The 14,270-nt window shown below is 38.3% G+C and overlaps 1 protein-coding gene across 1 annotated transcript in view; it reads left to right on the forward strand.

Annotated features, from left to right (window-relative positions):
- Window positions 1–699: 699 nt before the first annotated feature.
- Window positions 700–14,270, forward strand: part of PPEF1 (protein phosphatase with EF-hand domain 1) — a 29,522-nt gene continuing 15,951 nt past the window's right edge. Inside the window, exons 1-6 of the mRNA XM_075196527.1 lie at window positions 700–754; window positions 4,320–4,447; window positions 8,115–8,181; window positions 8,912–9,072; window positions 10,307–10,421; window positions 12,781–12,827. Of these exons, the coding sequence (XP_075052628.1) occupies window positions 700–754; window positions 4,320–4,447; window positions 8,115–8,181; window positions 8,912–9,072; window positions 10,307–10,421; window positions 12,781–12,827 (573 nt within the window). The remainder of the gene's footprint in view (window positions 755–4,319; window positions 4,448–8,114; window positions 8,182–8,911; window positions 9,073–10,306; window positions 10,422–12,780; window positions 12,828–14,270) is intronic.

The following is a 14,270-nucleotide window of genomic DNA, read 5'->3' on the forward strand; positions in this document are numbered from 1 at the left end:
CATTAATAGAACTTTTCCTGACTGTGACTAATTGCTTATTCTTCACCACTCTCTCCATGTTCTTTATTAGCCATATTGGATCTGACCCAGAATATTTAATTACTAGTTCCCTCCAGCATCCTTTTACTGACTTTCTGCTCCCTTCCTTGTCCTCTAGGAAATACCTGTAATAATGTGCACATGTCCTGGGAACAAGAGTAGTGGCCAGTCATCTGCTCTAAGGACAAAATGATTCCTGTAGGTGAACAGCAGACTAGGGTACCAGGTGTTCCAAAAAGGGTCACAGGGAGTCAATCTTGGCAATTGGTAGTGCACATGTACAGCGTTTTGGGCACATTTTTGCACATTCCCATCTTGATAAATAACAAGCGACAATCATCGCAATGATGTAACAGCAAGCTGATGTTTCAGTGACAATCTGGTTTACAAGATCCTCATCATGTGATATGATTCACAACAAGCTTTAATTATTTCAGTGCAGCAGTCCCTTTGAAACCACCCTCTGCTAATCCATGTAATTTAATTTTTGGCTCTTCTCTGTGTTTGTGACACACCTCCTTCTCTTTGTATCTTAGACCAAAGCGGATAAAGGTAAACAAGCATGGGGAGTTAGAACAGCTGGAGGGGAAGACACATCATCTGCAAGCCTCACATAGCACCAGCCACAATAGCTGTATTCTATTCTCCAGGCTTGTAGTCATGGGATGTGGGACATCAGTAAAGACTGAAAATCAAGCCACAAAATCGGAAAAGGGTGAGTGATGCATTCTTAATCTTTGTGCTTTGTTTCTATATCAATCAAACTATCCTTAGTATTCTAATATTTATTTTGTTATCAAATTGAATATAGTTTTTCCCACCTACAACATATAATTATATTGTATTATTATGGGAAAATATTAATTATTAAATATTTTTTTCAGTTCCACTTTATTTCATTAAAGTGTACAATATGTTTATTTGTGCAAACTAAGGGGTAAATGTATTAACATGCAGGTTCTTCTACACCCGCGAGTTCAGCGTCTTCGGCGATTAAATTTAAAGCGGCGCTGCATTGTAAAGGGAAACTTTCCCTTTACAATGCAGCGCCGCTTTAAATTTAATCGCCGAAGACGCTGAACTCGCGGGTGTTGAAGAACCCGCATGTTAATACATTTACCCCTAAATGTGTTTTTTCTTTTTGCATATATGCATGTAAAACTGCTGTGAACTGCAGTATTACTAGAGTTTAGCACTTACATTCATTCAGAAGATTTCTAAATGTGTATGTAAAGTGCCTGTTTTGTTTTGGATGAAAAATCTCTCAATAAATGGAAGCAATTAGTTTTGTTTTTAGCCTTTTCGTGGTCAGTGAGTAGATAAAGTGCTTGCCAGTGATATAAAAAAATTGGTTTATTCAACAACTGTAAACAAAAATAAAATCACACCCCAAAATATAGTTTATTCATGGAACTTGGTAATTGCACAATGTTTTAACCAGTCAGGCCACCAGCCAACATTCCCAATTCGAAATTCAAATAAAATAGGGCACACCCACATCCATCTAGACCACACCTATTTTCCATGACAACGCTCCTTTTCCAGTAGGCAACACCCATTGTGTTACTGCTGGCAGGTATACACCTGGTGGTCAGGGGACAGCACTTAACCACTATGTATGATTGGTGTCTATAATCTTCCAACTCATGTCACCAGGCTCATAAATGCACTTTTGTGTCTCTCAAATATCATGGTTTTGTGCTTCCCCTGCACCACCCTTGGGGCCTCTACTGTTACTGTTACTGTTACTTGCTGATAGTGAAATACTGTTCTGGTTGACTAAGGATCAAGAGAGGTAGACTCTTACCGAGTGGATGCAAAGGGTCGCTGTCCTTAAATAGCAGGGGTTGGCAGAGTTGGCTATTGGCACTGGTCGATATCTTTGTTATGGGGATTGCACTAATTGTTTCCTTGGTTCCATATACTGCTAAGAAAAGTTGTCAAATGGCAGCAACAATGTTTCTTGCTATCAGCAGATGATTACAGGTAGAAGTGCTTTTTCAAGTATTAGGATCTATTCCAGTTAGTTGTAGTATCCATCATAATGATTTTAATTGGTCAAAAACATGTTTAAATGGAATTATCCTATAATGCTGCACTATCACATGGGCAAATATTTGACTAATATACCACCTCCCCATATCTGGAGCTCTGGGGGCTACAGCATACAGTCTCCTTTTCTCTCACAGTCATGGCTGAAAACCCTGTACAATGAACATAGAACATTCCCCTTGTTAAAATCATCATCAACATCATCAACATTTATTTATATAGCGCCAGCAAATTCCGTATCGCTTTACAATTGGGAACAAACATTAATAAAACAATACTGGGTAATACATACAGACAGAGCGGTAAGAGGGCCCTGCTCACAAGCTTACAATCTATGGGATCAATGGGAGTTTGAAACACAAGGGCATGTGCTACATCATAATATCAAATATGTGTTCACACAAAGGTTTTTTAAGCATCTTGTAAGATTGCTTCACACGTTTGTACCCAGAGGGCAGGATAAAGTAAAACTAATTACAAGAGTGTACTCTGAAGCAGGTGTCAATTGTCACCTATTTTCACCAATTAGACAGCTGAAGCAAGTACAATCTTGTTTTATATTGTGGTAAGTACTTGTTTGCTTTCCTGCTTCTATAACTTCTACATTTATTTCTTCCCTTACCTGAGATTATAATTAAAATTCAGCTTATATATGAAATATGTGAAATATCCACAAATTCTAACTAGTTGGATGTAGGAAGTTTTTCCCATCTAGAACTGAATTTGACTCAACAATCTTCCTAATCAGTTAAACAAGAGACTCATATTACTATTTTGTGCTGTGTTCCTTTCAGTATAAATCTCTCCATTGGCACATGCAGCCTTGACCTCACTAAGTCACACACATGGACAGTACAACGCCTCTCACAAAATCATGTGGACATTTTGATGAACTGATTGGCTACTGGTTGTTCTATCCAAACCCAACTCAAAACGGTTCACACGGATGAAGAATGATCACATAAAACTGCTCTGATCAAGGTCAAATGAATCTTAAGAGTGTCCTCCGAGAGAGATTACCTGCAGAGCAGATAGCATTGCTTCATGCACTGTGGAGCAGCTAGAGTGGATTTTTATCATAAAGATCAGTGATCTGTATCTAAAAATATATCTTACGTACTCATTATGCACTAACTGAATCAGGAATTGAATATTCTGCCTGACGTCAATGTTTAGGGGGCATCTAATCACTAAATGAGTTACATCATTGCACTCATCCCATGACTGTAATGACCCCACATGGATCACCGGCCGCTGACATGAAGGAGAAGCAGACAGCAGCTTCATACATGTTATGATACTGGATGCTGCTCCTATGTGTCAGTATTACACTGGTAGTGTGGCTCTGGGCTATGACGTCACAGTCAGGCACCACACTCCTAGTCTGAGGAGTTTAAGAAGCAGAGCACTCCTGAGTGGTAGGCACGGCCAGGGCCACCTAAAGGAATTTTTTGCCCGTTTCAACAACTTCTTGGGGCTCCTTCCAAAGCAACCGCAGGGGGCATGGCCATACCAAGCAGACCCAGGCCCTGACAATCTGTACCTTCTACCCCCCCTCTCGGCGCCCCTGGGAGCTGCATCCGAGATTTGGGCAGGGTTTTCACCGGCACCTGTGCCCACCATGTGGTGAATGTATGTAACTGCAGCAAAGGAAAATGGTTATTGTGTTACCTACGATCAGATTTGTGGAAAGGCCACATAGTTCGTATCCACTAATGTGATCTGTGCCTTGAGCCCTACTATTGCCTTTAAGTAACACTGATAATGGGAAAAGTGCAAACTGGTTGCAATATCAATGTAACATGATATCTGAAGAAGGTCCCTAGGGCAGTGTAAGACAGACATCTTGTCAATTTAAAAATGTATTCCTTAGATAATTCTGAGTTCACACAGGAGAACTTAGATATGTTGCAGTTTCTTTCAATAACAACAACAAAACACCCAAACTAGTAAACACAATCTCAAGACATGACTGTCCCATTCACAACCCTTCTCAGGTTCTTCTATAAACTGATTCCTCACCTGTAATCCTTTCCCCATTCCCCTTCACTCCTTCCTCTCCTTTACCCCCATCCCCTGATTAAATACTGTAACTGTACTACCGGTAAAATGTTGTTTATGTTTATGATGTTAAAAGTCAGACCTCATGTGATAATTATTTGTACCACCTATGTCTGCTGAAAATTAAAAAAGGAAAAACAAACCTCAATTTTTATTGTTTTAACTAGCGATTAAAGCAGCAATTTTGATACAGAGATGGTATCGTTTCTACATGGCGCGTCTGGAAATGAGACGGCGTTACACACTTAATATTTTTCAATCTATAGAATATGCTGAGGAGCAGGCTCAACTTCAGGTCAGTAGCACTTATTTTATTAATTTTATTATATCAGCATGAATCATTTATATACATAGGACCTGAAACCTTAAAAAATATATGCATATCTGATTTTATATATAAATATATATTTACACACATATATACACAGACACGCACTGTTACCCAGAAACTCCTTTATAGTTAAATGGGAAGCAAAAAAACAATATCCATGATGATCCGGTCCAGCAGCAACAGTGCTAATTATACAGGGATATATCCTGTCTGATCAGCACTGTCACAGGGATCTAGGTGACAGCATCTTGTCCCTTACTTCCACCCATGCCCTTCCCTTGTCGCTCTCCCTGGAATGGCAGATGGAGTGGAAGGCACCCTCACAAACATTGCAAGATTAGGAGCCTGTGAGCTGTCACCTTTGACAGCATCTATACATGTATATAACAGTCCATATATAGTATTGATCACTTATATATCTACACCTCATATGTAGTGCACAGATAACAGCAATGTATATGGAAAATATATATTATATGTGTATATCGCTATCTATAGTATTATATGCAAAGCACTGTTTGAGGAGATCAGCAATGCAATTATGCAAAAACGTCATTTTGCCATGGGGGTGGGACCAAAATGCAGCAATTCACTGAGAATCGCATCATGGAGGCTCCCATCCTGCCCACTTGATGCAGGAGAATGGCCCGCTCTCCGGGGAGTCTGGGAGACCTGCCCAGAATTCCGGACATTCCCGGGAGTGTTGGCAAGTATGATTTGTATATCTACAGAACAAACAGGCACTAAACGTGATTCAGCTTCTTACCTACAAATGGTGATTTATTAATCAAACAGAAAGCAGGATTGTCAGTGTTTTGGGATAGTCCTAGTTTTGGAAATATATTCAAGAGATAGAGGGGTACGCTTCATAGTGTAATAACATTCATTAATAACAGCTAAATAATTGCATGCTAGATGATTTGAAGTACTTGCTAATCAAAAAACACAGCAGGCTTCAATGCCTATTCCAAAATCTATTGAGGATAAACTTGGAAGTAGAACCACTCCTGGGTGGTGAAGTCATAACCCAATCACAAGGAGAAGGGTCAATTCTCACCTGGCAGGCAATTAGCATCAAGACTTGTGCGTCTCAACCAATAGGAAAGCTGGTAGATATAAAAAGACAGCCTCTTCATAACCAAAATCATTCATATATTTATTAAAAAAGTATATTTGATTCAAGATTCAAAAGTTTAATTCTGATGTTTAGTGTAACCTTAGCGATGTTAGTTAGGGATAATAAATGTACCTACGAATTTAGGAAGACATTTCTACAGGTCTTGATGAACAATCACAGCTGTAGCCTTTAAATATAATAATACACCAATGAACAACATTTAGATAAAGGCTCTTATTCACAATTATTCCATACGGCTACACCTGAATTCATCAGAAAAAATAGTTAAAACTAAAATGTCAAAGTTTGAAACCAAAGTTCAACCCTTGATTACTAATCCACCTTGGGCTTACAGATAAGAGCGGTCTCTTTCTTAGTCAAATAGCTGAAGCAAAACACATTCAAATATAATAGACATAAATATAAAAGTACTTTTACCCAAATTACTTTACCATGTCTACATAAATACTAGAGATTAGAGGCTCGATCAAAAAATAGTTAATATTGTGACAGCTTCACACTGAGTAGCCTCATGGGTATATGCAGATGCGTTTATATATGTGGTCGCAAAACAATGTCAATGTTGAGAATGATCCTTTTATTATATAAAGGTGTATAAATATTTAACAAAATAAATCTATTTATTTTGGAGCCATCAAGCACAGTAATTGGGGCACATTCAATTGTCCGCAGTTTCTGCCGTGGAAAAACTATTACCAGTATTACGGTAATAGTAAGCCGGATTCCAGCTCGCAGCTCCCTGAGCCGCGAGCTGAAATTCCAGCGGAAAAAGTACCGTAATACCGGTATTTACGCGCACTATTACCGTAATGACGTTAATTTTGGCTGTAACGCCAACAATTGAATATGCCCCATTATGTCTTTAAGTAGACTTCCGTAAAAACAAGCAGTAGTTTATATGCATTAGAAAACATTTGTTTACATAAAAGCACAGTACATCATAAACTTTACCGAAGGGTTGAATATTCTGCTATGAGATCCTTTAAAACCGAAAACATTGTTTTGTACATTTAATCATAATATTAGAGCAGTATTTTTCCTAGCACATCAGCTTGAGAACATGAGCAAGTAGGTCAAAGAGACATTTCATACATTTTATACCGATACCTTTATGGAGACATATTTTCCTTCAATTATACATAATGAATCAAGTGTAAAGGTGTATGTTTTTCACCCTTTCACATGTTTCATCAAATAATAGTAAACAAGGAGATAAATATTATTTTTGTAGCCATAACTAGGTTCTTTTGTATGAAGAGTATTCAGAATTAATATCGAAAAAGGTTTCCCTTTATGAAAGTTTTAACAGAAGGTCACTCTCTCTTTTATCTTGTTCCACAATACGAGACGCACAGGAACTTGAATAGAATTACATATGATTGTTGTAGAGCGTAAAGTTGTTGCTAAATTCATTTTATCATCAGAAGGCAGTTTCCTATTTATCCTGCTGATGTTTGTGATGGCTAATTGTGGTATGTACTGATTATATATTTGTAACATGTTCACTGCACATGAATGATGTATTTAGTTGTATATTTATGTCTATTTTTGTTACAATGCTCTTTTTGCATTGCTGTTTAGCATGTGCTTTTTTTATTGTTTTTGTCAGTAATTATATCTTATAATATAAATGTCTAGTGGCGTGTGTTAGTCTGTCTGTCTGTGTGTGGAAAAAATAAAACCAAGCTGCAGCGCCACCTGCTGGGCGGAGTTATACACTGACCTACTAAATTCTTAGTGTGTGTGGAAAAAAAAATTCAGAAAGGGCTGAAATTTGGTATACTAAGATGTTTTTAATTTGTTAATTTAATTTGTTAATTGTTAAAAGTGTTTATAAAGATTTTATAAAAATATATATATATTTCTTGAAGGAGAAGTGACAGTTGGGAGTGGTTGGTGGTTGCCGGGGGTGACAGTGGGGAGTGGTTGGTGGTTGCCGGGGGTGACAGAGCGAGAGGAGTGTGATACTCAGGACCGCTGAGAGAGATCCCTGTGTCTGGATAGACATCTGGATAGATTTGGCGATAAAGATGAAGGATGAGGTGATGGAGAAAAATGATGAGGTGATGACATGTGGACAAAACCACGTTAAAAAAGGGCGCTCTTCCCCTGAGGAGGCCTGGGCTAGGCCCAAATGCATGACAAGAACCTTTTTAACACCTTAAGTAGCTTGATTTGACTAGAATGCATGAGTATCATGCACGGGTTAACTTGTTATATTATATGTATTATATTTATGTGTATGTTAAACACTTCTTCTTGCTATGATAACTTACCAGTGTGCTTTGAATATTATTACTATCTTTGTAGAAGTACCTTAGATTTCAGAGACTCAGTGGAGGACAAATGGGAGCTGGAAACACTAATACTATAAAGACAGCATATATGGGGTGGGGGTAGGTCAGATCCATATAACACATTGTTAAGTAAACATCATTTTTTATCTGTGTAGGCATACCATTATTTACCAACTCAACTTAATTTGCTTTACAGCTCTCTAACTTTTTTACATTCATGATGGATCACTTTGCACAAATGAATGAGCAACATCCAGGCCCAGGTAAGAAGTAGCACAGGTGCAGGTAAGAAACAGCACACATGGAAATAAAAAGTTATAGACATACAGGTAAAAAATTATAGTACTTTGATATGCAGCTTGTAAACCATGAACATCAAATTGCATTGTGTCAAACCTCAAGGTCTGAAACCGCAATCCTGATTTTTAGACATGGGAAACATACAAAGCAGCTCATATATTAAGCGGCAGTTTGCCAAACCACATGACAAACTGAAGTGTATTAGTTAAGAAAAAAAAAAGACGTAGTTCTGACAGACAAGATAGCTGAAACCTCATGTTATTTGAACTATCTTATCTGTCAGAACTCACAAAGTAAGTAAAGAGAAAAACCTCTCCCTTACATTCTGTAATAGCCCAGTATACACAGCATCAGGCCCAATCCTTGAACAGGACCTGAAGCAATTAATGGGCCCCTGCACCCAGAGAGTACCGGCCCAATGCTGAGAAGCACTAGTCTCTCCTGGTGCCACTGGCAGTTAGGTACAAGGGTAATACTGTAAATATTTAGTGGAATTTATTATGACACTACAACTGCCAGCATGCACTGCCTGGCCCTGACTCTTTTTGCATGCACATGAGTGCCAATGTATTTTACACTACAATTGTCACCCCTGTAATAAAACAAAGAGTAGGGCCACCATAATAAAATAAACAACCTGCAATAGCAAGATATACATTCGATTAGTGGTGATAAAGTTATTTGATTTTGCAGACTTGATTTCTGATATATTCAACGGTTCAAGAGACGGACCAAATAATCTTATGGTGTATGAAATGATTGAAGTTCCCGACTCCTATGATGGACCTCACCTTTCATTCCCTTTATCGGTGTCTGATACTAACACCCTACTCCATGCTTTCAAGCAAGAGAAGGCAAGTTTCATTGTGATTGGAAAAGTAGGTTCATGGATGTAAGCATATACCCTTGTTACCAGAATTTGAGTGAAATTTTCAGGAACTTAAAACTGACTCCACCACTCACACAGTCCTAGTTTTTCGTCCGGGGTTGTTAGAGGAACAATGGACCTTGGGAAAATTGGCTGTATGGAAATGGGGAGCAATTAGTTAGGACCAGCAGTTAATGTAGCTTTAAGAGCTGTAGTAAAATTAAATAGCTTTACCAGGGGCATAACTACCCATTTGTAGGTACCACAGCAACATTTTTTAGGGCCCCCATGTACATGAAGCAGACACATTTTCACCTGCACCCAGCCTCCCCTTCATCATGATGTGCCCTTGCTCCCATTGTGACATGGCCATGACCCTTTAGCTGTATGTCCTGATTTGAAGTACTACAAAGTTGGGAGGTATGACTTATAGCATATGGGTATTACTGTACTGCCATCTATGAAGACCTTTAAATTCTAGGGGGTAAATGTATCAAGCTGAGAGCTTTCCGACGAGTTTGAAAAGTGGAGATGTTGCCTAAAACAACCAATCAGATTCTAGCTCACATTTTGTAGAATGTACTAAATAAATGATAACTAGAATCTGATTGGTGTTTCAAACCCGCCGGAAAACTCTCAGCTTGATACATTTACCCCCAGGTGTCATTTACAACATGCGCTGTGTGGTGCAAAAATCCATATTTCCTTTTGTGTATTTGAATCTATTTTCGCACTCTTCACATCTCCATCAGTTTGTTCTGCACTTTCTGCTGTGTCAGCCCTACCTATACTACTATGGCCCAATGATTTCATTGGTTGTTCTTCAGACAAAACAGCTTTTTTACTAATCTCTTGTATGTGGGACAATGTTGTGCAAAGGGTTTGGCTTATATTTCTGACCTCCTAAACATGGCACAACAGGATTAGAGAAGAACTCAACTTAAAGGCTAATGAAGGTGACACTCAGGAAGGTAAGATAAATGTTGTATACAGTATGTCCCACATGCTATAAATTACTACAGGCCGTATAGACACCAAATACTGGACACAACACAAAGGTAGTATCAGTTATGTCACAGCAAAAATGGTCTTTCCTTGTATGTGATAGTCAGAAAAACCCATTAAATATTCTTAAATTGTGTATTATTATTCTAATGAAATAATAACACTCCACTGTATGTATAATTCACAATACCTGGCTAAAACTCTCCATGTTTCAGCAACTCCATGCCCGATATGTCCTTCAGCTGTTCCATGAAACGAAGAAATTCCTTAGACAAGTTCCCAACGTTGTTCATTTAACAACATCATACGCTAAGCAGATAACCATATGTGGTGAGTATCAACCATACAGCATCACTTCTGTCAGGAGTAGTTACTCCAAATATTCTCTTATCTAGGCACATTACAGGGTTATTGTTTTAGGTAAAACACTAAGTATCAATAAAAGTTATTTATTTAAAGTTTAAACTCTATTTTATTTTAGAATATTCCTTTCATTGGCTAAATTAACAAGATCCTTCAGTAAATTTCCAATGAGATGAATGTGACTCATTAGCTTATTTTGCTCATAATGCATTACCATTAGGATTTAGAAGAGTTGTTGATAAAAAAAAAAAATGCTGGCAGCGTTTTTAGTTATTGCTTATTTCCATCCTCTCAGCCAGAGTGGTGTTTGACTATCCAATTGTAGAGGTCATAAATCTAACACTGCTGAACATTTCCCAAATGAAGAATCACCACAGTCAGCCAATATCACAATTTTAATTTATATTTCATTCATTTATTTTCATTGACTGGTTTAGAACGAACATTATTGGTGCAAGTAAAGGTGGATGGGAAGCAACAGTGTTCCTGTAATAAATTACTTGCAGAACTAGAGTTTCATTAAAATGCAGTATATACATGGTTAGGAAGTAGAGGGTCCAAAAAATAGGTTTATTGAAGCCTGGAATTGGGCAAATATTCTGCATATTTTTAGAGAGTTAAGTAACCTAGCAAATGTGAGCTTGATTCATCTTCGGATGTAAGTCCCTTTGCGTGCCGTACCGTATCTTGCATGAAATTGCTCTGTTGCCTGCTCAGAAACGGACTTTACACCATTGAATGTAATTGCATACAATTCATGTCTGCATGCAGATGACCCTTACTACTGACTACGACTTGAAAGGTGGTTCGGGGGAGAGAAGTAGCGGACGAATGTAGCAAAGTACAGTAAGGGCGTTATGAGCACATGCCAGTGCAGTTGCGGCTAATTCAAGATCTGGGTATCCCTTAAGTACGTGTTTTTAAGCCGTGTCATTTACACCAGCTACAAGGCAGGTGTAAGTGCCGTCTGATAGTGATGTCTGTCACGGCATCGTCTTTGTATTAAAAACTGCATGTATGCAATGCCACTAGATAGTACAGAACATGTGTGCAAGGAAGGTAGACTATAAAGATGCATTGTATACACAGTACACATTAAGAACATCCTGATTTATGTATTTACTGAGAATAAAACAAAACACGTTTCTTACAAATATTTTTATTAATGATTATAGTGTTAAGAGTTGTCCATTTGTTTTATCAAAAAAAAAAATTGTGTTCTGATGTGACTTATATTGCACATAAGCATGTGCTTATACTGCAGTCTGTTCTGTCTGTCTACATAGGACAAGTACTCTTTAGGCAGACCGTACTTATATCCAAATTCAAATTGAAGCGTATTTGAGATCCACTTGGATTTGAATTCGGGCCCACAAACTCTCCAGTTCCATGCTCGTTTTAAAGAATTTAACTATTGGCCCCTAATGTTTAACAGAAGTGTAGGGCACACTCTGCAAAGAGCTATGAGCTTTCAGGTGCTACATATGTTGTTATGTCGTATATTTTCATGTATCAAATAACTCAAACTTACCAACTCCCAGAAACTTGTTTCCGGGAGAGGGGGCGCGACTGGAGGGCGGGAGGGGGCGGGACGAGGCCAATCGCGTCATTTTGGCCCCGCCCCCGCGAAACCGTAATTCACGTCCCGGGGGCGGGGCCAAAATGACGCGATTGGCCTCGTCCCGCCCCCTCCCGCCCTCCAAAATGGCGTGATTCACCGATTCTCGGTGAGATTGGGATGCGAGAGAAATGCCAGCTTGCCCGGGAGCCCGAGAGACTGACCCGAATTTCGGGAGTCTCCCGGACTTTCTGGGAGAGTTGGCATGTATGAAATAATTACTTGCATCCTCTGAGCATCCTCCTTGCTGAGGCCCCAGTTCATAATAAGATTAGCAACTCATGGAATCAGTGTTACTATTTTTCTGCTACCTTAGGGTTGAAATACTGCACTTACAAATGTTGCAAATACATCTGCTGGTGTAGCAGAAACTGACCTTTATGAAGCTAATTTATAAAGAAACAAGCCAGTGATCCATCCACTCTTTGACCTACTAGCCCCACTGTATTTATTAAAACAAACCTTATCAGGCAGCAATCTTTATTACTCAGTGCTGTCCCAAATCCTTTTTACTCTGGAACACAGTGGACAGCGAATGTTGCAATTAAACTAACACATATAAATGCTATAATTCAACCATAAGGCATCATAACAATTAATTCTAGTGACTTTTTAGCCTTATGATCTATTTAGCCTTCAACATAAAAATATTTGTACCAAAGGAAAAGGTATATATAGAGGAATATCTAACAGTATTGATTTCATCAGGTGACCTCCATGGAAAAATGGATGATCTGCTGCTGATATTCTATAAGGTAAAAGTGCTTGTTTATATCTGGTAAGATTTTAAGGGGGGTATTCAATTGACGGCGGGATCGCCGAAAATCCCGTGCTCGAAAAATATTACCGTTTATACGCTAATTCTGCGCGTAAATACCGTTAATACAGTAATTTACTCGCTGGATTTCAGCTCGCAGCTCAGGGAGCCGCGAGCTGAAATCCAGTGAGATATTACCGTATTAATGGTAATATTTTTCGAGCGCGGGATTTTCTGTGATCCCGCCGTCAATTGAATATGCCCCTAATAGTCCAAATTACTTAATTTGAATACATATTTCAGAGACATTTTGTCAATAAATTATTGTTGGGTACTGTTTAGTGATGTCAAACAAGTAATGCAAATATTTTAGGATAATATATGTTGTGTAATTTTGCAACATATAACTTGCAGTCAGTTTGAACCCTTGAAATGTTGTGTTAAATTATAACAATAATTGCCATATTTTACTGTGCATTTAGACAAAAAACAAATTGCATTTTTCCATATAATACACATTGTATAAGGTAACTCAGTAATAGTCTACAATCAAGCAAAATGTCCAACCTTTTGGAAAGTGAAGTCAACTCGCCTACCTAATAAAAACTTCAGACAATTCATCATCATCATCAACATTTATTTATATAGCGCCAGCAAATTCTGTAGCGCTTTACAATTGGGAACAAACATTAATAAAACAATACTGGGCAATACATACAGACAGAGAGGTCAATGCATTATGGTGGAATCTGATGTCACCACCAGAACTTTATTAACTAAAATGCAAATAAATAAACAATGTAGCTAACTAGTGCAAATACCATCTGATCAAATCACCAAAAATCACATGGATCAACCATATGCTATTTCCCTCAGATTCAATCACAGGGGCTACTGATTATGTTGAGCCTAACCCAACAAGTAAACTAGAGCACAATTTTTCATAACCCACATGGGTAAACAAAACATAAGTGGCAACCCCAAGGATTCGGTTAATCCATGGTGACAAAAACTCCTCCTTGAACATCATCTCAGTACTTGTCTATCTCACAACTGGCTGCCTCTCTACAACAATTACTTCCTAAACTCCCAACATCGCCCCACCAAAACCACCGTCCATTCCACTAATCCCTGAACCTTCCACTGAGGAACCCACCTTACTTAACCATATCATGTCCCCATTCCTCTTAGATTACTTTAGCACAATGAGTTGTAGAAATATACTAATTGAAGGCTTTATTACAAACATTGAACAGAAGGACATAAGCGTGTCATATATAAAAAGTATTATCAATATAATGTATCAAGTTTATTAGACTTTTACAATCTTCTTTAAGAAACTTAGGAGTAAATATATCAAACCCAATAGGCTTTCCCTTTAAGGAAATTGCCATTATAAATAATGACGGCAAACCGCTGAGGATCATTTACCCCTTAGTAT

The sequence above is a fragment of the Mixophyes fleayi genome, chromosome 2 (assembly GCF_038048845.1).
Source record: "Mixophyes fleayi isolate aMixFle1 chromosome 2, aMixFle1.hap1, whole genome shotgun sequence".
Taxonomy (NCBI): domain Eukaryota; kingdom Metazoa; phylum Chordata; class Amphibia; order Anura; family Limnodynastidae; genus Mixophyes; species Mixophyes fleayi.